The sequence below is a fragment of the Syngnathus leptorhynchus genome, chromosome 9, assembly GCF_054491065.1.
Source record: "Syngnathus leptorhynchus isolate UIUO chromosome 9, UIUO_Slep, whole genome shotgun sequence".
Taxonomy (NCBI): domain Eukaryota; kingdom Metazoa; phylum Chordata; class Actinopteri; order Syngnathiformes; family Syngnathidae; genus Syngnathus; species Syngnathus leptorhynchus.
The window spans coordinates 9,454,468-9,479,523 of NC_141203.1; the positions used below are offsets into that span (position 1 = coordinate 9,454,468).

The 25,056-nt window shown below is 42.4% G+C and overlaps 3 protein-coding genes across 3 annotated transcripts; all 3 read right to left on the bottom strand.

The window, feature by feature from the left end:
* Positions 1–156: 156 nt before the first annotated feature.
* On the bottom strand, positions 157–10,914 carry nxph2a (neurexophilin 2a). The gene is made up of 2 exons (XM_085920709.1): positions 10,870–10,914; positions 157–900 (listed from the first exon to the last, which is right to left on the bottom strand). The coding sequence occupies exons 1-2, from the start codon at positions 10,912–10,914 to the stop codon at positions 157–159; spliced, it is 789 nt and encodes a 262-aa protein (XP_085776835.1).
* A 977-nt stretch (positions 10,915–11,891) lies between these two features.
* Positions 11,892–13,157, bottom strand: tex30 (testis expressed 30). Its single transcript, XM_085921220.1, has 5 exons — positions 13,058–13,157; positions 12,642–12,881; positions 12,512–12,563; positions 12,231–12,445; positions 11,892–12,158 (listed from the first exon to the last, which is right to left on the bottom strand). Exons 1-5 carry the CDS (start codon positions 13,073–13,075, stop codon positions 11,997–11,999), a joined length of 687 nt encoding a protein of 228 aa, XP_085777346.1. The 5' UTR covers positions 13,076–13,157; the 3' UTR covers positions 11,892–11,996.
* Positions 13,158–19,845: 6,688 nt separating this feature from the next.
* poglut2 (protein O-glucosyltransferase 2) lies at positions 19,846–23,665 on the bottom strand. The gene is made up of 10 exons (XM_085921219.1): positions 23,183–23,665; positions 22,135–22,340; positions 21,861–22,066; positions 21,656–21,733; positions 21,224–21,396; positions 20,854–21,091; positions 20,556–20,765; positions 20,378–20,467; positions 20,165–20,269; positions 19,846–20,004 (listed from the first exon to the last, which is right to left on the bottom strand). Exons 1-10 carry the CDS (start codon positions 23,371–23,373, stop codon positions 19,987–19,989), a joined length of 1,515 nt encoding a protein of 504 aa, XP_085777345.1. The 5' UTR covers positions 23,374–23,665; the 3' UTR covers positions 19,846–19,986.
* Positions 23,666–25,056: the final 1,391 nt, after the last annotated feature.

Sequence of the window (25,056 nt, forward strand, 5' to 3'; positions counted from 1 at the left end):
TCAGAGGACAATATTTGGACACCACAGGCTTAGAGGCTGACAAGCATGACCTGAAGGTCAAACTAAAGGTGCACAGGTGCACACATACACACACACACACACACACACACACACACACACACACACACACACAAATAGACACACAGGTGAGCCACGTCATCCCGTGGAGGAATACGGCGTGTCACTGTGGTAGTTGTAGTCAGGGCAGACCTTCTGCACCAGTTTATAGTCCACACTGTAGAAGGCGATATAAATGCATATGACCTTGAAGGGCTTGGAGCAGAGCCAGGACACATGACTCTGCGTCTGCTCCTGATAGCAAACCTTGGACGGATCGAAACTGCACAGCGCCGTCTTCTTGTTGCGGTCCGTCTTCTCGTACTCGATGCGGCAATTGAAGGACTTGGTGTCTTTGGTCTCCAGCGTGGACTGTTGGGCCATCTCGAACTCCACCACCTTGGAGGGCGGCACCAGGCTGACTGACACGTTGCCCAGGCCTGTAGAGTTGTGGCGGAAGTAAACGCTAAAGGTGCCGTTGCCGTGGTCCACGATCTTGCCCGTGATCAGTAGGTTGAGTTTGACCGTCTTGATGTTGGAGTGGAAGTCGCCCCACCCGAACATCTTTTTGAACTTGCCGGTCTTGACGATGGGCCTGCGTTTAGTTCTGGCCTGGGGATCCTGAACATCTGTCTGGTTAGATAACCAGTCCCAGAAGTCCTCCATGTTCTGTATGTAGGACATTTCCCTCACGTCGCTCTTGAACCCAGGGGAGGCCCTGGCGAACAAACGCAAAGGGTTGAGGATCCGAGGACTGGCGCCCGTGGGGGACGACAGTTTGTGTGTGCCGTCCCCCCACTCCATCAACTCTGAGGTTCCCCCGCGTACTTTGCTGCATGCGGCCTTCGGAGAAAACACAAAACACACAAGCGGTGCAAATTAGCAATTATGCAAATGAATGGCTGTTTGGCCATTGTTATCACGCTGGACGATGGTTTGGCAAGTTAGCTTGTCACACTAATAGCTAATACTGTATTAGCTGTGGCTAATACCACCGATACTAAGTGTTGAAAACGACTTGCTCTGATTGATGATTTGATGATAAGGTTGAACAAGCAAGCTGACTTTGGAGGCATGAGGACTCCGCTTGTACAAACCAGCACAGATGTTCTTTGATGTTGGTTGCCGCCCAACATTGACATGTAATGGCAGCCAACAATAAAACAAGCTTATCATATAGTAAGTACGCGCTAAGCGCTCATCCAGATGCAGCAATGAACTGTGATCCTCCTTGTGCCGCAAAGCTGTTTAGCCTCAGGAGCGATTCCTGGTCCACTTCAGATAAAGCGTTAATAATTCACCGCAATAAGCTTAGCTAGTTTTATTCGTAATTAGCGTCGGCTTTCCCCAGGCCCGGTTGCGGGGATCACTGCAAGAAGCAGATGTTGAAAGCACTGAGAGCAGTGGCTGTTTAAACTCTCGCTGAGCTGCTGTGCGCTACTTGCAGAGTAATTACAATTTTGCTGTAAGCCCAAGTCAAGCGCATGTGTACGGAACTAACAAACTAGGTCTGTCTGCTAAGAGTTACATAAAACATTTCCATTCCACAGCATACAATGCATGTTTTACTGAATATTAATCATTGGACGAAAGAAATTACAAATTCGTGATGTGTACTTTGCTTTCGTATTTATTTTTTGGATGACTCTTTACTTTTGATCCGTGTTTGAAACAGATATCTGTACTTTTAGCGAAGATATGGGGATAATATGCCTGAGCTAATGTTAACTAGCTTTTTTTACACGGCATACTCAGTAAGTATGCTGGCCTGTTTTTTTTACAAAACAAATTATTTATTGATGTTGAAGCAAATCACTCAAAAGCAAATGATCAATTTGAGATGAGTGATATTAACTGACCAATGAATTCTTACAAAATAGCCAAGCGGTATCAAAACGTCTGTCTTTACTTGGTTACAACGATGTACGAGTTCCTGCCGGGGTAACCAAATGTTCACTTCCTCTAAAGTCAGCTTTGTATGATGTTTATAATGCAAATGAGAGGAGAGGTTTAAGTATGATGAGCAACTGGGGAAATTGCAGTGGCAACAAGGGGATAAGGAGAGGACATATCGACTTAAATGCTCCGAGACAGATGAAGCACGAAAAACCTGAAATCCTTCACTGATGTCTAAGCTTCAAATTGCCGCTCTCTCACTGTCACTCTGTAACGACGCACACACACACACACTCACACGCTCATTTAGACACAAGAAAGAAACAGCCATGAGAGAAGGAATAAAAAAAAAGGGGGAAAAAAATCAGTCTTTTTGTACAACAAAACACAAGGAAAATATGAGGCAAGGTCTTATGAAGGAGAATCTACAAAAAGCTTAATTAAGATTTCTTAATCGGTGCTAGCTTGCTAGAGGCTTTTCAGAGGCGACTTGAAAAGACGGAGACATTATAATGGTAATAAGTGCAGCCTTGTAAGAGTTTGAGAACTCATTTCAACAGCAGCGCAAAGCAAAAGGCGAGTGGCAAACATTGGCAGTGTGAGTGACACACACACACACACACACACACACACACACACACACACACACACACACAAGCCCGACTGGGCCTGGCACATTCATTTAATATAATCATGCATAATTAACACTCCTGAGGTAACTCAGTAGTGACTAACAAATAATTACACATCATAAATCAACAACGTGATTAGGTGTCACTACAGACAAGTGCAGCAGTGTTTCTGGAGGGATGTTGTGCTACTATTAAATAATTGCAAGTAATTTACATTTTCGATGCATTAGATTATGTTTCATATTGTATATATTTTGTGACATGATCTGATAAGTTTTCTATTTGTAATGTAATCAATAGACTAAATGTCAAATGTATTGTCTAGAAATGATGAGACGCAAATAATACGCATAATATAGTAGAATGTATCTATTCTTCTAAGTAATTATCCAATTTGGGACAAGATGAGAATTTAGCATAAAAAAAGGGCACTGTAATTTTAAACATAAAATGTTTCATTTTGCTACTGTTTTGTTGTTTTATTTAATAAAAGATAAAATAGTTTTCATTATTTTCTTATATATTTATCAACTAGATTCAACCTTGACACACGCACTGATGAAAAACAATTCTGTGAAAAAAAAATACAAAATCTGCATTGTGCAAATGGAGAAAAAAAACTTAAAGGAACCTGAATGCAATTTTTTTTTAATTAGGCCGTAAACTACTTTCTTTATAAAAAAAATATATATATATATATATCTTTCCATTATACGAGATTAAATGATGCTTCACGCCCCTCCATGTACATGTACTTCATTGTGTGCAGATCAATATAGTCAAGAGATTTTGTTGAAACTTGAATTCTCCCAGCACACTGAAGATGGATCAGCCTCGGCATCAATCCGTAATGAGCGCTGCCGAACCGACGGGCTGTTTGTCCCGTGGGTAGGCGGATCTTTTCGAGCCTGACATAAAGGTAATTGCTACAGTGACCACAACTAGCCTCTAGAAGGATATTAAGAAGCCACTGACATCTGGATCTTCTAAAAAGACGCCGTCGACTTGCCTGCAGTGATGGCCTAAGACGGCATTTAGAAGCTTGTGATAGAAAAAGTATTGAGCGCTTGCAATGTCTTCATTCATTTGCAAACTTGCCAACGCAATGCAATGTTTCATTTTTTTAGTTATGACTAAACCACTCCCCTGACATTAAAAGCATTGCGAGTCCAGAATCCCAAGCCCTCTTTTCCTTCTTATGTTCCAGAGCATATCATTTGTAATGATTCACATCCAGAGCTAGTTGGAGGAGAGAAGGCCCCCGGAGGTGCTTAGGCAGTCCCGGCGTGAGCGACAACACGCTGCCAAAGAAGAATGGATTGGTGCTCTGCTCACTGGAACAGCCTCACGCACCAAAGCCATCACTTTCAATCTGAGTGGTGTCCGGGAAGATGCATGGCAGGTGCTTGGCGGATGTGCTGGATCGCTGCAGATCACCCACACTGGAGGCCCCCGTGCTCATCACGCAATGACACCATTAAGGGGGGGGGGGGAATTCAGCAACTGCCTTTAGCTCCATGCATTTCCTCCTAACATTCCAACATTTATTGGAAATATTTTTTTATTGTCATTGGTGATCATGATGGTGTTTGTGAGACTATTTTTAAGGAAAAAGCCAGAAAAAAAGAATATCCTGGAGGCAGCAGGGAGCAGCAGACTGCATGGTCGACTGAGTGAGCTAAAGGGGAGTTCTCAATTTAAGCTAATGACTGGTGTCATTATCCCGGCAACTAACACATCTGTATTTATTCCTAACCATTTCCTTACTACAGCAGTGTGTCCACCATATTTGTGGAGCGCGACGCTACAGAACTATCGGTGTTATTTGCCTCGCTGGACCGGTGCTAATGTTGCTTGGAAATAGTGGAGGGAGAACAAAATATAGTGCTTAACTACCCAGAACGTTTCAGGAGTAGAAGTTTGTTTATGCACATTAACAAGCTCAATTGACTCTGTATTTAAAAAAAATATATATATATACTGCCGCATCTGGAGTCACGAGCATTGAATCAATAAATGGCTTCCAAAGGCATCAAAATTTCTCTTTTCTGCATCTTTGCGTGGGTGTAGCCGACCCGATTTGTGACTTTTAAAATTCAGTACAGGAGATGAAGAAAAGGAGTGGCTAGTAAGATAGATGAGTTGAGTTATTTGAAAATTTGCAGATTGCCTTGCCTGCTATTTCAAGGAGGCTTATTATAAAATATTACCTGGCTGTTCATTATGTCAGCGAGCTGCTTACATGATACGATTTGAATGAATTACGGCACCGAGCTCTGCTTTAGCCAGCGTGGAGAATGTGATGTGACTTATTGGTCATGTTAGATTGTCTGCTTTTTTTTTGCAACCACAATTTCTATCTTTTTTCTCTCCCCTCCTAGGATCAGTGAGCATTTTTAAATGAGAAAAATGATGCGGCAGTAGCCAATTACGTCGGCGACACACCGAGAACGCTACAGCACTCACTCTCAGTCTGGTGTGTTTTTTTTTTTGTTTTCAATTCTAATTCTTTTTTCAGCAGCAAGTAGAAAATTGTAGATGACAGAGTGGAGCAATTTGGAATTCAACTGCTATTTCCTTTTTTTGGCACTTACATCATCTGTCCATTTTTTACAAGTTGATGTTGAGGGGAAGCTGGAGTCGATTGAAAGGCGGACTTACATGAATGGGGGCACAGAGAGGAAATGGAGGCCACATCAGCAGCATGTGAAATTGTGAACTAATGTATGGCCCGTGAGTTTATTCATATTAATGAATTTTGCAAGTCACTATCTTCTCGCTAGGAGAAATTTGCTAAAGTCATATCTGCAAGAAGTACGGCCCCTTTTTTCAACTTTCTTTTCCAGCACTTTTGCGCCCGCCCAAGATTGTCTTTGCTTTGTCATTGCTTTCAAAAGCAAGGTTATGTAGTACATGTTCATCTCAAAATCCACTTCAAATGTCCTTCTCACTTTTCACTGTCTCTTCTCCTTTGGTGTGTTTAAAAAAATATATAAAAAAGGTTCTGAAGGATTATTGTGAAAACTAGGCTTGTTTCAATTTCTATTATTACCTTTGGGACAAAGTGTTAAGAAATCCGAGCAATTTATTCAGCGTCACCGAAAGACTTTACCATTATATTTAAATATTTTAAATTGGGTGATTTTGTCATTTAAAGACAAAAATGAAATCACCACTGGAGCCAGAGAGCCTATGTAAAATCTTAAATAACATCGGAGTAGGAAATGAAATTGCAGAGATGATGTTGTGTGTTTAGAAAGTGTTCCCGGTAGTCTTGGACAGAAGCCTTCAGGTGAGGCGGATGCCGGCGTTATCTCAACACCTGCCACGCGTGACAGCAGCAGAGCCATAAACACTTCACGTTTTCGACAGGCGTTGCCTTTCAACGCATCATCACTTTCATTTTAATCCCCTTACGCGGTCAAAGCGCCAAGTCCTGCTCAAGCTCCTGACACCTGCAGCATATTTCACACAGTCTGATAGCAGGGATTGGAGGAGGTAATAACAACCTGAAACATATTACCGTCATCTCGACCACATTTTCACATTATCATAGATTAACTCGGAGAAATCTTCTTAATACTTCCATTTTTTTATTTTTAAATGAATCCAACTGTTCCTTTGTAGTTTAAGTGACCTTTTTTGTTTTTGTTTAAACATCTTCTTCTCCGTTACTCCTCGCCACAACGGATTTGGATGTTACATCGCAAATACTTTCAGGGTGGATTCGCCCATAAGGGCAGTAAGTGAATTCTGACAGCACAATTGCGCCGCAGTTGATTTCACAGAGGCCGTTGGCTTTGAAGAAGAAACACGAGCGAGTAAAAACGCCGCTTGCTTGTTCCTCGCCGTGGCTCTGAAGACAAGCACTTCACAAGACAAACACAGACGGAGGGGAGCTGACGGCTCTTGGCAAGGCCTGCAAATGACAGGCTGAAAGGAAGAAAGGCCTCAAAGCTCAGAGCACAGACGAGGCAAACGTTAATGTGGAAGAAATCAGAAAGGAGATTTCTTGTACTTATTGTAAAGCTGTCACACCTGTCTTTTGTGCAAAAAAGTACCACAGCTTTAATTAAAGAAGTCGCTCATTTCTCAATGCTTTGACATTAGTCGAGTGTTAATTAGGAACTTTGAATGTCACAATGTGGTGTGTTTGAGGGTAATATGGAAAATATAAAAAAAAGTAATTGTCTAGCTAGGTCGGTATTTATTTTTTCTAATTAAATTAAGCGTTTCATTGTTTCAAATCCAAACTATTGGCAAAAACTTCTGTCAGTTGAGTTTAACAATGTAATGTAAGTCAAGTCCAGAGTTTTCTTCACAATGTTCTATTCTCCCCCTAAACAAGGCTTCCTGATTAATATTGTGTTTCTGGACTATGAAAATCCACCGTGTTTTTTTCCATTTCAGGGGCGGCCATTTTGAAAATTGCTGTCGAGGCAATGTTCTTACTTCCTAAGTTTGGTCATGTGACACTGACAAGGTGAGCCGTGATTGGTCGTTACCTGATCCCTAAGCAACTGATACAAGTGGCAAAATGGCCGCCTACGGTGATGGATGAAAACAAGGTGAATTTTACAGCTAATTTCATATTTTTGGTTTCTTGTATTTTTTATGATACATTCATTTTATATTAGTAGTATTCTAACCGCTTCGAAAATATGCAAATTACAGCACATAGCATAGCATGACGTCTTTATGGGGCGTCATGTCGCTGGAAATAGTCCAGTGCTATCACGTTTAGTACTTGTCTTGACAACACGATGCATCAGTGTATAGCTACTACACAACTCTGCATTTCCTTATGCCGCGCCACAGAAGCGAAATGCATTTAGTGGCTAAGTTCCCTGTGACGATGTGCATCAGAGGGTGCCGTAATGGTCCTGACCCCGCAGAGTAGTAATGGCACCGCTGTAAGATAGCTGAAGTCGAGATCTAACGTTGCCGCGGGCTTCCATCAAAATTCATAGCTGTGGACCAAGATCGGAGAAACTCAACATCATATTAAACATAATGGATCCTGCGGCAGAGCGGAGAGTTTTGAAGTATTCCGAAAGCAGGGCTCAGAGCATCGGTTCCCCTTCGCACGCTCTCATCACATGACCAATCATGCCGCTCTTAATTGTTCGACTCAATCCTTTAATCGTCCATCCCGCCGCCGTTATTGTCAGTGCAAAGGGCAACCGTGTCACACGTATCAATCACTTTCAACTTCCTTCTCTTCTTTTTAAGACCTTTATCATGAATTGATCGCTGCTACACACAATTACGCCTGATGATTGGAAAAGAAATAGGTTGCGGGGGCTGAAAACAGTCAATGCCAGCCGCGGCGGCTTTGAAGGGTTCAAGCTGCCGAGATGACAACCTTTGCTGGGGATGTGAGAGACAGCAGTCGGGCTGTGGGTTGTAAATGCCACAGACAATATTGTTTAGGAGGGATTATGCAGCCAAGCCCCGTGGCCAAAAGCTTGTGACCCCAATATGAGCAAAGATTGGCATCAGCACGGCGCAAAGTTCCCAAATGAATCCTGGAAGGCGCCGCATGCACACACGCAAGTACGCAAGCAAGGCCCTTTAATGCCACAAATCCACGCTTAATCACATCCAGAGAGATCCCACTGGCCCGCTTGCCTTTTCCATCTCATATTCTGCTCCTTCTCTACGCGATTGCCGCGCTCAGCTTTGAAAAACTCAAAACTCGAGTTCCACTTTTTTTTTTTTTTTTTTTCTACTCAGCCGCTTTCTTACAAACCAAATCCTGAGAGAGGTTGATGTGAAGACCCGGCAGAGCAGGGATGTGAAGGATATAAACACATTTCTTATTGTCCATCGGGATGGGAAGAGGTTTGGGGGTTGAGGGGGGGGGGGGGGGGCTTGGGGCGCCGGGGTTGGGCGGCGCGGTCCGTAAAAGAGACGAGGACCTTATCACAGCCCGGCAGCTCTGTAATTCGGCGCCATGATAAAATGGCGGCACGGAAAACCTTACAAGGCTGGCACAATCCAAAAACGGATTAGGTTTTTCTGACATAAGCTTCCTGGAAAAACTAATCAATCAGCCCATGCGGCATTATCACAAGCGTGAGATTAAAGAGCCGCTCCTAATCCCCCGCACTGTACATTTTTATTACACTTCTTAGTGTTAGCTGCCTTTAAATACACAGTATATAAATAATATAATAAAAGCTAATTGAGTACGGGGAAGGGGGGAAAAAGGTTATAGCGTCCTCAGAGAGGGACTTTGTGTAGCATTTGTGTTTTGTTCCGAAGAATGGGATCAAGATGTTGTCCTTGCCAGAGCGCCTTTTGACTTTGAACGAAGGCCTGGTCGCCTCACTCCCAAGTCTGCTTCATACAACAATCACATCACGCACGGAGCAAAATTGCATCAGAGTCTCTGAGACTTTTTGGGGAGGGAGCCAAATAAACAAGAGTGTGAAATCGGACCAACTCCCGTGAGAAATGACATGTAATCCGTGAAATCGTCAGACATCAAAGTTGGGGATGAACTCCGAGCGTGTCGCTCCGGAGACTCTTGTGAGTAAACAGCCTCGGCTTTGTCTCCCGGAGCGCCAATCTTCTTGGCCGCGAGAAGCGAAGCTTTGTTGTGACATTTTGCCAAAGCGTCGCTCGACACAAAGGCCAAATGGAGTTCGTTAATGTCGTCTTGGAGCACGGCGAAAGACGCTTTCCTCCCTGCATGCATTAAAGGCGGGGCAAGTGTAAGGGATGACGGATGACATCCCGACTTCTCGGTACGTCGTATGTACGTACATTCTTCTGCTGTCTTTGGAGAACTGCAGCAGATGTCACGGAGAAGAATGGATTCTCCCAGGATGGCACTGACCCGCTTATTTGTCCCCGGGGGTAAAGCACAGATGTCGCGACCAGGGTTATGTTTTCACACTTTGACTCAGATTGGGAGTGTTTCAGTAAGGGAGGGTGAGATGGAAAGTCTCGGTGTGTGACAATCGGCGTCTATAGACAAGCGTGCCACACCCAAACACATCCTCGACGTGTTTTTCGGTAACAAACTTCACCTCGGTTTACTTTCTTTGATTTCTTCAGCTCTCAGAGGCTAAGCGTGGTATGATAAGGGCCAATGTGTCGGTCCCCAGCCAGACTGGTGAGTCTGTACCCACTGAGGCATGTAAGGAGAGCCACTCCAGGGGAGCAGTCTGTCTCTTTCACTGGAGGCACGGCTTTTCACCGACAGAGCCACGGCCGATGACTAAAACACGGGCGCAGCTACATCTGCTCACTTAAGGCAACGTTGAAAGACGTGAGGAACTTGGTCAAACGCACGATGGCATTTTCGGTTCGGATGCAATCGTGCCATTGAAAATAAACACAATCTTGATGGAGCTTACATTACATCAGTAGGTTCCAGGAAAATGAGAGATAAAAGACCTTTGTAAGATTTGGATATTTCCTGCAAGAGCTTATGCCCTTTAGAAAATATATCTGTAGTAAATATGAAGTTTTTACGGTGACTATCGACGGTGAGACATAATTGCAAATGTTTACTGAAGGAGAAAAATATGCTCCAATATGTTTGCATTTTGCACCTTTCGTAGTCTGTGTTTCTCAAGTCATATTTTTCAGGCTCTCCAAAACGGATGGTAGGTGATACCCAAAGTCTAAATTTTTCAGTGACGACCAACTAAAAAAAGGTAAGAAGAGTAACTATCGTATATCTGACTGCTTTGTTTTTGAATAAATGATTAGACACAAAACACTATAACTGGAAAGATTTTAAAGAACGCAAAACAAAAATAATACTGTCTTTTCAAGCCAGACACAAAAGAAAACAAAAAGAGGGGAAATAATGGAATACACTTTGAAAAAAATCTGTCACAATTTTTAATGTTATACATTTTGAGATTGTGTTGTATTTAAAAATATATATGACCAAATATAAGTTAATATATAATGTGGGAAAGCATCAGAAAGACTCCTTAAATGCTAATATTTATGACTATGGAGTGGACATAATGACAAAATTAAATACATTTGAATGAATTTTGATTCTGAAAGTAGTCTAAATAATACGTATCATAAAATAAAGAATAACCATATGGCAGTTTTTTCAAGATGATGAAATGAAAAAAAAAAGTAATTTGCTGACTGTTCAATTTTCCCATTATGGCCATTCCATTTAAATCATCCGAATTAAAGTTAATTGTGTGCCACTGCAGCTATGACGTCAACTGATACCAGAAAATGTGCAAAAGTCACACCTTAAAAAGTGCCAGATAAAACTTAAACGCTGTAATTCGAGTCTCACCTGGTGCAGGAGAAGTGAAAAGAAGAATATCTGCAGGGCTCCCATTTTTGGGGACTTTTTTGGGGTGGGGATGTGTTTACTTAAGAAGAGCGATGCTTAAATCCTCTTGAAGATGTGATAATATGGGGCAGACGGGCATATGTCGCTCAAACATCTCTGTTGTCAACTGCAGGAGGGGGAAAAAGAACCTTTTGAAACAATTTAAACCATAAAGAGAGAATTGAAATGACTATTAACTTGTACCTACCTTTTGAATGTAATCTCTCACTTAAATAGCTAAATCATCTCGTGTCACCTGCTTCAATCCACTTAGGCCAAAGTGTCCAAAATCCTGGCTTGTCTACAAAGAAGAGCTACATGGAGCAATTAGCACAACGCTCCAAAGTCTACAACAAACCAACCAACAGAGTGGAAATGCTCCTTTCCCCGCTACTTAATCCCGACAAATGCTTGAATACAAGGAGGCTGGCTGTCAAGTGAAGTATCCCAGAGTGCGCGCGCCGTGCGCTCTTCTCAACTCAGCACGATCCACCCGCGCGTCTCCCACACACGCGCGCGCAGTCCCGCACTGCATCGACACTCGTATGGTTGGTGCCACTGCGACCGCCTTTTGTTTGGGGGGGTAACACGTCGCCTGAGATTTAACCCTTTGGAGAGGCGTACATATGTCTTGCTTACTTCAAGAATAATAAAACAATGAAGTCGCTAAGGATTGCAACATGTCTAACTGCAGGGTTCTGATATCACTCATTTAAAATGACTATTGTGTTATGCATGATTGAGTCATTCAATGTTACTCGACTTTTTATTGAGCAGGTCAACTAATGTGCCCAAGTGGCGCGACTTGGACAAATTGCGGCAGTCACAGGGCTTTGGCGTCCTCATGTGGTCGATGGTATACATTGCGGAAGAGGATGCTCATGACGACGCACTTGGGGTTATGGTTTGATTTGAGTCATACGGCTTTCTTTCTGGAAAACCAGAAAAGATGTCACAACTTCTTCCATTATTAAAATGTTTATTTAGCAGCAAAAACAAACAGGAATACAGCCATATTTGAAGCACCTCACAGATTTATTGCCACCCTCACAACACAAATTACAAAAAGATGGACAGAGTAATTTTACCTATGCTCCCCATTTGGTGAGCCAGGTGATAATATGAGTGTTCATCTCCTCTAATACAGACTCTTCTGACCTTCCTAACACTTTCAGGCCATGATTTCCTCCACTCAGCCAGAAAAGCTCCACTTGAGCACTCATCTTCTTTACTGTTCCCTCAAAAAGGACCTAGACAAAAAAAAGAAAAATCACTACTATGACAAATGGTAAGGATACGCTTAAAAGATCATTCTAGGCTACCCTATCACACATGTTGTCCTCTGTGCCTGAAATAAAGAGGACAGCCATGCTTTCAGGTAGCCCCCGGAGATCTTCGCTGCGCTGTTGATGGGCGTGAGTCTGTCCTGGGGGATGAAGGGGAAAGGACAAACAGACGACACCCTGAACAGCACCTTCCGATTCATCACTTAGTTGCTTAGCCAAGGCAGCGGCAGCGCGGCAACCCATCGACCTGCCTGGACAGAAAAAAAATTCCTTAGGCATGTGGCACATTGAATGTGCTTGCTAATATTACTGCTTACCTCCAAAGAATGTATTTTTTATGGTCAAGTTTGGTAATGATTTCAAGTATTGCTGGTAGAAAAACAAATGTGGGAGAATATCACAAATATCCATGCTTTATTATTTCTGAGTCAATATTCAAAAACATACCCACACAGCACGATAAGCCTTCACTCTATAAGCCAGGTTTAAACCTTTGCATGTGAATCGGAGACACAGGAAGCTCTTTGAGGCCAAAAAGTGTGCCAGAGAAACGAGATGGTTGAAGTTCATGTCTCCACCAGCTCCATGGGTTAGTATGACAGCTGTGTTAACTTGATGATCTGAGGAGGTAGGAACACACAATGCAGCCTCCAAACATTTGGTTCCAAATGGCACCTGAACACGATCCTGAAAAAAAGGACGCGATTGATCAAACATTATTTACAGTTAGAGAATAAAGTATCGCTCATTTCACAAATACGGTTTGGATAGTGCTTTCAGACGTGCATAAATGAAGTTAGTTCATTAAATATGATGCAGGCTGGGAGACGCAAAAGACGATTTGTTTTTTTCTTTGTGTTTACCTCGCAAAAGTTGTCCATCACTTGCAGCCAGTCTAGTGTTGGCTCGTGAGTGAACAATTCGTTCAAAAGAACGAATCTTTTCAGTGAACGAGATTGAACGAATCACTTCCTAAAGTGAAGTGACGCGCCGTTACGCAAAAACGGGGAGATTAAGCTTCTCTTTGGGTAATCTTTATTTTATAACACTTATAGTAGTTTTTAAATAACGTGTATGCATATATACGCCTAAATATTGTTATCCAATATATCCACTGCAATTTCACATTAGACTGCTGGTTTGAAATGTACTTATTATTATTATTATTATTATTATTATTATTATTATTATTATTATTATTATCATTATTATTATTATAAACATTTATGTTAAAACTTGTCTGGTGTTTTATTCCTTGTTTTTATATTCCCCAATTGAAACATAAAAATCTGACATTTGGTTAACTGCTTTATATGTCAATGAAGTGGCCTGTGATAAGGAACACCTGAAAATGGCGGCGTACCTAATGGAGTGTCCGAATGACGTCACAGATCAGACAGCCAATCAGAAAGTGGGGGGTTGTTCGGGTGTGGCACTTTTCACTTTCATTTAAGTTTTGACCATGATTTTTTCCCTAATGAAGTGGCCTGTTATTAGGAACACCTGAAAATGGCGGCGTACCTAATGGAGTGTCCGAGTGACGTCACAGATCAAACAGCCAATCAGAAAGTGGGGGGTTGTTTGGGTGTGGCACTTTTCACTTTCAATAAAGTTTTGACCATGATTATTCCCTAATGAAGTGACCTGTTATTAAGAACACCTAAAAATGGCGGCGTACCTAATGGAGTGTCCGAGTGACGTCACAGATCAAACAGCCAATCAGAAAGTGGGGGGTTGTTCGGGTGTGGCACTTTTCACTTTCATTTAAGTTTTGACCATGATTTTTCCCTAATGAAGTGGCCTGTTATTAGGAACACCTGAAAATGGCGGCGTACCTAATGGAGTGTCCAAGTGACGTCACAGATCAAACAGCCAATCAGAAAGTGGGGGGTTGTTTGGGTGTGGCACTTTTCACTTTCAATAAAGTTTTGACCATGATTATTCCCTAATGAAGTGACCTGTTATTAAGAACACCTGAAAATGGCGGCGTACCTAATGGAGTGTCCGAGTGACGTCACAGATTAAACAGCCAATCAGAAAGTGGGGGGTTGTTTGGGTGTGGCACTTTTCACTTTCATTTAAGTTTTGACCATGATTTTTCCCTAATGAAGTGGCCTGTTATTAGGAACACCTGAAAATCGCGGCGTACCTAATGGAGTGTCCGAGTGACGTCACAGATCAAACAGCCAATCAGAAAGTGGGGGGTTGTTTGGGTGTGGCACTTTTCACTTTCATTTAAGTTTTGACCATGATTTTTCCCTAATGAAGTGGCCTGTTATTAGGAACACCTGAAAATGGCGGCGTACCTAATGGAGTGTCCGAGTGACGTCACAGATCAAACAGCCAATCAGAAAGTGGGGGGTTGTTTGGGTGTGGCACTTTTCATTTTCATTTAAGTTTTGACCATGATTTTTCCCTAATGAAGTGGCCTGTTATTAGGAACACCTGAAAATGGCGGCGTACCTAATGGAGTGTCCGAGTGACGTCACAGATCAAACAGCCAATCAGAAAGTGGGGGGTTGTTTGGGTGTGGCACTTTTCATTTTCATTTAAGTTTTGACCATGATTTTTCCCTAATGAAGTGGCCTGTTATTAGGAACACCTGAAAATGGCGGCGTACCTAATGGAGTGTCCGAGTGACGTCACAGATCAAACAGCCAATCAGAAAGTGGGGGGTTGTTTGGGTGTGGCACTTTTCACTTTCAATAAAGTTTTGACCATGATTATTCCCTAATGAAGTGACCTGTTATTAAGAACACCTGAAAATGGCGGCGTACCTAATGGAGTGTCCGAGTGACGTCACAGATCAGACAGCCAATCAGAAAGTGGGGGGTTGTTCGGGTGTGGCACTTTTCACTTTCATTTAAGTTTTGACCATGATTTTTCCCTAATGAAGTGGCCTGTTATTAGGAACACCTGAAAATGGCGGCGTACCTAATGGAGTGTCCGAGTGACGTCACAGATCAAACAGCCAATCAGAAAGTGGGGGGTTGTTTGGGTGTGGCACTTTTCACTTTCAATAAAGTTTTGACCATGATTATTCCCTAATGAAGTGACCTGTTATTAAGAACACCTGAAAATGGCGGCGTACCTAATGGAGTGTCCGAGTGACGTCACAGATTAAACAGCCAATCAGAAAGTGGGGGGTTGTTTGGGTGTGGCACTTTTCACTTTCATTTAAGTTTTGACCATGATTTTTCCCTAATGAAGTGGCCTGTTATTAGGAACACCTGAAAATCGCGGCGTACCTAATGGAGTGTCCGAGTGACGTCACAGATCAAACAGCCAATCAGAAAGTGGGGGGTTGTTTGGGTGTGGCACTTTTCACTTTCATTTAAGTTTTGACCATGATTTTTCCCTAATGAAGTGGCCTGTTATTAGGAACACCTGAAAATGGCGGCGTACCTAATGGAGTGTCCGAGTGACGTCACAGATCAAACAGCCAATCAGAAAGTGGGGGGTTGTTTGGGTGTGGCACTTTTCATTTTCATTTAAGTTTTGACCATGATTTTTCCCTAATGAAGTGGCCTGTTATTAGGAACACCTGAAAATGGCGGCGTACCTAATGGAGTGTCCGAGTGACGTCACAGATCAAACAGCCAATCAGAAAGTGGGGGGTTGTTTGGGTGTGGCACTTTTCATTTTCATTTAAGTTTTGACCATGATTTTTCCCTAATGAAGTGGCCTGTTATTAGGAACACCTGAAAATGGCGGCGTACCTAATGGAGTGTCCGAGTGACGTCACAGATCAAACAGCCAATCAGAAAGTGGGGGGTTGTTCGGGTGTGGCACTTTTCACTTTCATTTAAGTTTTGACCATGATTTTTCCCTAATGAAGTGGCCTGTTATTAGGAACACCTGAAAATGGCGGCGTACCTAATGGAGTGTCCGAGTGACGTCACAGATCAAACAGCCAATCAGAAAGTGGGGGGTTGTTTGGGTGTGGCACTTTTCATTTTCATTTAAGTTTTGACCATGATTTTTCCCTAATGAAGTGGCCTGTTATTAGGAACACCTGAAAATGGCGGCGTACCTAATGGAGTGTCCAAGTGACGTCACAGATCAAACAGCCAATCAGAAAGTGGGGGGTTGTTTGGGTGTGGCACTTTTCACTTTCATTTAAGTTTTGACCATGATTTTTCCCTAATGAAGTGGCCTGTTATTAGGAACACCTGAAAATGGCGGCGTACCTAATGGAGTGTCCGAGTGACGTCACAGATCAAACAGCCAATCAGAAAGTGGGGGGTTGTTTGGGTGTGGCACTTTTCATTTTCATTTAAGTTTTGACCATGATTTTTCCCTAATGAAGTGGCCTGTTATTAGGAACACCTGAAAATGGCGGCGTACCTAATGGAGTGTCCGAGTGACGTCACAGATCAAACAGCCAATCAGAAAGTGGGGGGTTGTTTGGGTGTGGCACTTTTCATTTTCATTTAAGTTTTGACCATGATTTTTCCCTAATGAAGGGGCCTGTTATTAGGAACACCTGAAAATGGCGGCGTACCTAATGGAGTGTCCGAGTGACGTCACAGATCAAACAGCCAATCAGAAAGTGGGGGGTTGTTCGGGTGTGGCACTTTTCACTTTCATTTAAGTTTTGACCATGATTTTTCCTTAATGAAGTGGCCTGTTATTAGGAACACCTGAAAATGGCGGCGTACCTAATGGAGTGTCCGAGTGACGTCACAGATCAAACAGCCAATCAGAAAGTGGGGGGTTGTTTGGGTGTGGCACTTTTCATTTTCATTTAAGTTTTGACCATGATTTTTCCCTAATGAAGTGGCCTGTTATTAGGAACACCTGAAAATGGCGGCGTACCTAATGGAGTGTCCGAGTGACGTCACAGATCAAACAGCCAATCAGAAAGTGGGGGGTTGTTTGGGTGTGGCACTTTTCACTTTCAATAAAGTTTTGACCATGATTATTCCCTAATGAAGTGACCTGTTATTAAGAACACCTGAAAATGGCGGCGTACCTAATGGAGTGTCCGAGTGACGTCACAGATCAGACAGCCAATCAGAAAGTGGGGGGTTGTTCGGGTGTGGCACTTTTCACTTTCATTTAAGTTTTGACCATGATTTTTCCCTAATGAAGTGGCCTGTTATTAGGAACACCTGAAAATGGCGGCGTACCTAATGGAGTGTCCGAGTGACGTCACAGATCAAACAGCCAATCAGAAAGTGGGGGGTTGTTTGGGTGTGGCACTTTTCACTTTCAATAAAGTTTTGACCATGATTATTCCCTAATGAAGTGACCTGTTATTAAGAACACCTGAAAATGGCGGCGTACCTAATGGAGTGTCCGAGTGACGTCACAGATTAAACAGCCAATCAGAAAGTGGGGGGTTGTTTGGGTGTGGCACTTTTCACTTTCATTTAAGTTTTGACCATGATTTTTCCCTAATGAAGTGGCCTGTTATTAGGAACACCTGAAAATCGCGGCGTACCTAATGGAGTGTCCGAGTGACGTCACAGATCAAACAGCCAATCAGAAAGTGGGGGGTTGTTTGGGTGTGGCACTTTTCACTTTCATTTAAGTTTTGACCATGATTTTTCCCTAATGAAGTGGCCTGTTATTAGGAACACCTGAAAATGGCGGCGTACCTAATGGAGTGTCCGAGTGACGTCACAGATCAAACAGCCAATCAGAAAGTGGGGGGTTGTTTGGGTGTGGCACTTTTCATTTTCATTTAAGTTTTGACCATGATTTTTCCCTAATGAAGTGGCCTGTTATTAGGAACACCTGAAAATGGCGGCGTACCTAATGGAGTGTCCGAGTGACGTCACAGATCAAACAGCCAATCAGAAAGTGGGGGGTTGTTTGGGTGTGGCACTTTTCATTTTCATTTAAGTTTTGACCATGATTTTTCCCTAATGAAGTGGCCTGTTATTAGGAACACCTGAAAATGGCGGCGTACCTAATGGAGTGTCCGAGTGACGTCACAGATCAAACAGCCAATCAGAAAGTGGGGGGTTGTTCGGGTGTGGCACTTTTCACTTTCATTTAAGTTTTGACCATGATTTTTCCCTAATGAAGTGGCCTGTTATTAGGAACACCTGAAAATGGCGGCGTACCTAATGGAGTGTCCGAGTGACGTCACAGATCAAACAGCCAATCAGAAAGTGGGGGGTTGTTTGGGTGTGGCACTTTTCATTTTCATTTAAGTTTTGACCATGATTTTTCCCTAATGAAGTGGCCTGTTATTAGGAACACCTGAAAATGGCGGCGTACCTAATGGAGTGTCCGAGTGACGTCACAGATCAAACAGCCAATCAGAAAGTGGGGGGTTGTTTGGGTGTGGCACTTTTCACTTTCATTTAAGTTTTGACCATGATTTTTCCCTAATGAAGTGGCCTGTTATTAGGAACACCTGAAAATGGCGGCGTACCTAATGGAGTGTCCGAGTGACGTCACAGATCAAACAGCCAATCAGAAAGTGGGGGGTTGTTTGGGTGTGGCACTTTTCATTTTCATTTAAGTTTTGACCATGATTTTTCCCTAATGAAGTGGCCTGTTATTAGGAACACCTGAAAATGGCGGCGTACCTAATGGAGTGTCCGAGTGACGTCACAGATCAAACAGCCAATCAGAAAGTGGGGGGTTGTTTGGGTGTGGCACTTTTCATTTTCATTTAAGTTTTGACCATGATTTTTCCCTAATGAAGGGGCCTGTTATTAGGAACACCTGAAAATGGCGGCGTACCTAATGGAGTGTCCGAGTGACGTCACAGATCAAACAGCCAATCAGAAAGTGGGGGGTTGTTCGGGTGTGGCACTTTTCACTTTCATTTAAGTTTTGACCATGATTTTTCCCTAATGAAGTGGCCTGTTATTAGGAACACCTGAAAATGGCGGCGTACCTAATGGAGTGTCCGAGTGACGTCACAGATCAAACAGCCAATCAGAAAGTGGGGGGTTGTTTGGGTGTGGCACTTTTCATTTTCATTTAAGTTTTGACCATGATTTTTCCCTAATGAAGTGGCCTGTTATTAGGAACACCTGAAAATGGCGGCGTACCTAATGGGGAGTGTCCGAGTGACGTCACAAATCAAACAGCCAATCAGAAAGTGGGGGGTTGTTTGGGTGTGGCACTTTTCACTTTCATTTAAGTTTTGACCATGATTTTTCCCTAATGAAGTGGCCTGTTATTAGGAACACCTGAACATCGCGGCGTACCTAATGGAGTGTCCGAGTGACGTCACAGATCAAACAGCCAATCAGAAAGTGGGGGTGAGGGCGGGTGTGGCACTTTTCACTTTCCGTGACGCTTTGACCATGATTTTTGATTGTTTGATTCATAAAAAAAAATAATAATAATAAAAAACCCAAAGGATCATTGTGTGTGTGTGGTGGACGATTCGTTGAACGATTCGTTTGAACGAATCTTTTGAGTGAACATTCTAAAGATTCAGTTCACTTAAACGAACTGGAATGCACATCACCGGCAGCCACCAAACAAACATCCGGTTCTCAGTGCGGAGTGCGGAAGTGTATCACACGCTGTTTTATATATTGTCCAGCAGAGGGCAATATCTGCATTGGTAAATGACGAACGGACGTATTCAACAAATCCCTCAATGGGTAATGGGAGTTCTATAATGTTTCATATAGATTGAAATAACCCAGAATAACACATTGATTTCAGTAAAAGAGGCATATTTATTTAAAATCATTCAATATTCAAGTCATGATATTAGAAGTACAGAAATTATGGCCCAAATGAAACATTACATTCAAAATTTGGCAATAAAGTGTCAACAAAAAAAAAGGCTGTCAGTCTTCTTTGAAGTATTTCAAAGTTCATCTTTCACCTATAAAACAATGAACAAATTTAGAACAAACAAAAATCAGTCGTCAGTAGAAAATTAAAATTTAACATTTGTCAAGGATCTTACAGCTTTTGATCACAGCACCATTTATAATTGTATTTGTTTTAAGATGAACACAGGGATGACAACATGGTATGCTTACCTGCGTCCGCAGGCAAGAACATGGAAACAAGTCATCAGTGGGATGTTCAACCAGCTCCATGCCCTCACGTACCTTGGGTTCAGTCACCTGGAGTTGAGCGTATTCCTGCAGCAGAATTCAAACAGGGGCATCCAAACACATGACTGTGTGCATTTTCTTTCAAACAAAGAAATGTTGCTGCTGGTCTCATTAAAATAATGCTTAGTATATTACCTTGAAAAGTTGGTAATAATAACAAAATATGTTTTCTCCCGTAAGTCGTTGGCGTGCAAACTGTTGGCCTGCAAGAGCAATTTTCTTGGCCTAAAAGACAAAAATAGCATGAGCATAAATACTCAAATTAAATTCACAATAGAAACCACAAATCCAATCAATTAATAATCAAATTGACCTCTTCGTCATGGTCTCGAGCCCACTGGATCTTTTCCAGCAGATCCCGGAGGTCCGCCCTGATCGGGATGTAGTGTTCCCACGGCACGAGCTCGTTGTAGAAATGCTCGTAGTAGCCGGACTCCTGCTTGAACACCACGCTGTCTCCGGCCAGAAGGTAAGGCAAGCGATATGCGGCCACGGTGCCATCAATGTTTATTTGGTACTTGTACTGAAGCCAAAACAGACAGACAAAACACATGAACTGACTCTTCACAGTATTTGCTCCTGCTACTCAATTCTGATCTCAAAGCACTCACCTTGAAGAAGTCAAAGAAGGAGACGTGCTTGACCAGCGGGCCGTATAAGCTCTCGTCGTGCTTGAAGAAGAAGAAGTTAGTGAAGGCAGCATCGATCATGTGCGGGTGGCTCCTGGACAGCTTGACGAGCTCCAGACGCTCCTGACGGCTGTCCCGCCCCCTCCAGAAGGCCGTGGCGTTCTTCTTGGCCCACGGCGGGCCCGTACTTGACTGCACCGACATCATGTCCAAGCTGACTCTGTTTATTAAACGTGACAACACAATGCGAGTCGAATTTCAGCATTCACAGCAACATGTGACAAAAAAGGTTCACAGCATCATGTTCGGCGGATTCCAATGACTAATTTCATTGCATTGAGCGAGCACTTACCTGCCCATGGTCTCGAGGACAGACTCAGTCAGGTCGTATGTGGGCATGACAATATCTCTGGTGTTGTTTGAGCCACACCAGGAGAAGATCGGATGAATGTTCTGAGTGGCTTTACTCTTCTCGAGCGGCCAGTCACCCAGGTTAACAAAAAACTCCATGTCGGGTATCTTTACCTGGACACGTGAATGCTTCTATTAATATGTGTTGTAAAAAGATGGAGGCTACATTTGCACTGCACCAGTTAAGTAACACAATTTCAAATTAGACATCTACAGATTGGAATCAGGTCTTTATTGCCAGACGTGAAAATTGAAATGTATTTGGTAATAAAGTAAAGAAAAAGAAAAACCTCCGGTATAATCTGGGCATTAAATTGGAATTGGGCACTTGGACCCGCACAGTAAATCTGGCCTAGCCAGAAACCAGACTTGCCTTTCTACTCAGTGACAGGAGGATGGAATCCATAAAGATTCGGAAACCGACGTGCTCACCAAGTGTTTTCACATAGACCTAAAAATGTTAAACAATGTGAACAATTCAGTCATGGTTTTTGAGTTTAATTATTTGACTCCTTCTACAGTTGAGTCCACCACATAATAAAAAATTAAAAAAATAGTATATGCTGTCCGGTGTGTACCTTGTTATCTTTAATGGTGTAGTGGCAGAGGCTTTGTCGCTGCCCGAAACGCTGCGGAATCTCCTGAGCGTTACGATCTGGGTCGACGCTGAGGAATTGGGACAGGTCGTGCTTTATCTGGGGAAAGGAGTGAGGACAGCGCATATGGGACAGCCAAACAGAGTCGTCGAGTTGCGGACAGTCACAGCCCTCGTGGTACACCGGTCCTGACAGGACAAGTAGTCAAAATTCAATTCTAAAATGTCCCAAAACTAATTTGACTTTTACAATCCACCTTTGAGGATGTAAGGGGACTTGGCCACATGTTGGTCCATGAGCAAAACTTGGATGTGGAGGTCGGTGTAGCTTGCGTACATTCTGTAGCGAACCAGGAAAGACCCATCCTGACGATCCAGAACCTGAATCCAGATCCTGGTGAAATGCTCCAATGGAGATGTAATCTTCACCTCGAAAGTTTTCTCCCCTGATGAAGTTGTTAGACTGCGATGGGAAGGAGCGGAATTCATTTTGCTGAGTATGTTAGCCCTGCTAAATATTTGTCTGGAATGAGACTACTGCAATGGTCCTGGATGTTCTCATAAAATGAATGGGCTCCCTCTTGTGGTATAAGAAGGTATCACTGAATTAAACCACCAAACTGAATAGGCCTACTGATAGTGGCTTTAACTTTTAAACTTTTTTTTTAAACCAGGTTAGATTGAGTACAGATTTTACAGATTTTTCCATATCTAATCACTTAAACTGTGCCTAATGCTTCAGTGGTTTACAAAGATATTAAATATAATATTTAGGATTAGAACCACCCGCTTTGATTTTAATGAACACTTCAGCCTACTTTGCTATCATCTGTTGATTATTGTGATGGAACTCAACAAGTGCAAGTTTGAGACTTGAGTCTGTGTATTGTTTTTGTTCAGAGGGTGCAACTGCTCAAATATGCAATTGATCTATTATATTACAGAGACAGTAAATGCAACAGGATGCCTTCATAGGTCGGATGACAGGTGTAAAATGACGTCCGTTTTATGTTTTTCACCCCAGGGGCAAATAGTTTCTTCTGTCTGTTCCCTCGCCGTTGAATGGCTTATACTTCAACAGCCGTGTTATTACACACGTTTTGGCGAGATTTAAAACTTTACTCTTCGGAAATGTGACAGGATATCGCAGGGCGGCTTGAAATATGGCCCCTTTTGTTCACCTGAAATAACTTTCTTGAAGAACATAAAAGGAAATGAATAGTCACGGATGCTACGGCGCTATTGATGACAGTGACGGATCTCCCAATCGTTTTATCGGATACACTTTATGGTATTGGTACTTACTTTGTCCCCGAGTTGTCCACTGCCTGGATGAAGAAATAACGGGCTGGAAGGACAATATTTGGATCTAATCCGGGCCCCCATACAAGGGTCTTTGCAGCGCTAGGTGTTGCCGAGTCGGCCCGAACCTGCGGAAGTTCTGATCGGAACGCAACCAGACCCAAAAGGGACCACAAACATAATCGGAGCAACATAATAGTCCAATATCGACTCTGCGCGATTGTTGCCTCTTTATACTTGTTTTCCCGTTGATTGAAGTTTCTCTAACTTGCCATTGTTTCACTTAATTAAAATGTCCGGATATCTATATGGTTGAAAGAATAGTGGTGCCGTTCCAGTGTCTGTTAGTTCCGCCTCCATTTAAAGTCCACTATTGCACCGGTAACATGTTTTAACGTGTCTTAATATACGCACATGACTGGTCGCGGTACATTTAAAGCGTTAGCCTTAACGTTAGCTGCTCGCTGGACGCTTCATCCTTCTGCTTAAAAGTATGTGAATGAGTGGGAGGAGCCAGGAGGAAACAGCTTTTCAATTGGTCAGCACTCTGTCCAATGAGACGTTGGATTGCGTGTCAATACGGAAGTGTTAACGCGTGTGGTGGTTTCAGTACCTTTTCGACTGACTCATCTCATGTCATCCTAAAATATTGTTTGGCAGCAAATTACACACAAAAATTGCACCAATAATCAATACAGCTCTCAACAATGTACATCAATCCATGTTTATTGTCAGTTTGCTTCTGCGTCAACATATGTTCAGCTCTTTTAGTCAAGTAATTTCTATTACACTAATATAATATTAAGAAGAAAAAGTGGTAGAATCCATTTAAATAAGACAAACTTTGCTGCCATCATCGAGAAAACTTGAGAAATGCTTTTTTTTTTTCTTTCAAGAATATTACCGTGAAGAACAACAGCGTTTCAGTGGTTTAGACAGTACCAGCAGTGACAGGTACAACATATATAGAGAAAAATACCCCATCTGTATCATATTTTGTTTGTCTCACCCAATATTGAAAAGTACATATAATATATAAAACAAAAAAATATTTAAATAAAACACCCTGTCAGTTGAGATTACTTTTTTCTTCCTACCTTTTTTTTCCCTGCCTTTCAGACTGTGTTGCAAATAAATGTAATTGAAGTGAACTTCTTTTCACAAGCTGTCTCATCTGTGTCAAAAAGAATGTAATTTATAAAATGTGTGGGGCTCATCTATTGAATTTTAAATGGTGAAAATGAGTCTCAGTTGTCTGGCGAGCAGGTTTAATATCTAATAAAGCAAAGAGACATTTTCGCTGTACTTTGCATGTGCACCTCAATGCAGGAGTGATATCAACATAATCAAGGCGCACTGATTAATTTCTATCTATGCTCGAGGGCATAAAGGCCTAATGTGGAAGATATTTTTTATTTTCCCAGATTGTTTTCAAATACAGACAAATACACAGGTACAAAAGATCCTCTCCACTCGATGTCGTTGGCCCGTGTCGCGTAGCACTGACATGTACAACACAATCACAATATGATACACCACCATGTATCATGAAACATTTGTTGTTTTTAAACATACAAGAGCCTTCCATTTAAGAGGCGGTCACCATCAAATATAGGACTGTGACAAGAGGATACCATATCAAGAACAATATTGAATGAAAGAAAGTAACACAGTTGTCTTTAGTTGAAATTGCTGCTGTTTTACACATGAACATCTTCACTGACTCACATCTGGATAGTACTGGAAAAAATACTGGTTTTTTTTTTGCGTGGAACCATTTACCGATAAACAACTCACGAGGAAGTTGGTTGAATGGGTGGTGAAGGCCAACTCCTCTTTGCACTGCCATCACACAGACAGCAACAATCACTGTTATG

What these genes read in the sequence shown, in the direction of transcription:
- nxph2a (XM_085920709.1), bottom strand. Translation starts at nt 10,914, where the DNA reads ATGGGAGCCCTGCAGATATTCTTCTTTTCACTTCTCCTGCACCAG. An exon ending in TTTCACTTCTCCTGCACCAG is followed by an intron (nt 901 to 10,869) that starts GTGAGACTCGAA and finishes TTTTCTCCGAAG; the next exon opens with GCCGCATGCAGCAAAGTACG.
- tex30 (XM_085921220.1), bottom strand. An exon ending in AAAAAATACATTCTTTGGAG is followed by an intron (nt 12,446 to 12,511) that starts GTAAGCAGTAAT and finishes TTTTCTGTCCAG; the next exon opens with GCAGGTCGATGGGTTGCCGC. An exon ending in AGGACAACATGTGTGATAGG is followed by an intron (nt 12,159 to 12,230) that starts GTAGCCTAGAAT and finishes TTTTTTGTCTAG; the next exon opens with GTCCTTTTTGAGGGAACAGT.
- poglut2 (XM_085921219.1), bottom strand. Translation starts at nt 23,373, where the DNA reads ATGTTGCTCCGATTATGTTTGTGGTCCCTTTTGGGTCTGGTTGCGTTC. An exon ending in GTCCCCTTACATCCTCAAAG is followed by an intron (nt 22,067 to 22,134) that starts GTGGATTGTAAA and finishes TTGTCCTGTCAG; the next exon opens with GACCGGTGTACCACGAGGGC. An exon ending in CTCGAGACCATGACGAAGAG is followed by an intron (nt 20,468 to 20,555) that starts GTCAATTTGATT and finishes TTTGTCTTTTAG; the next exon opens with GCCAAGAAAATTGCTCTTGC.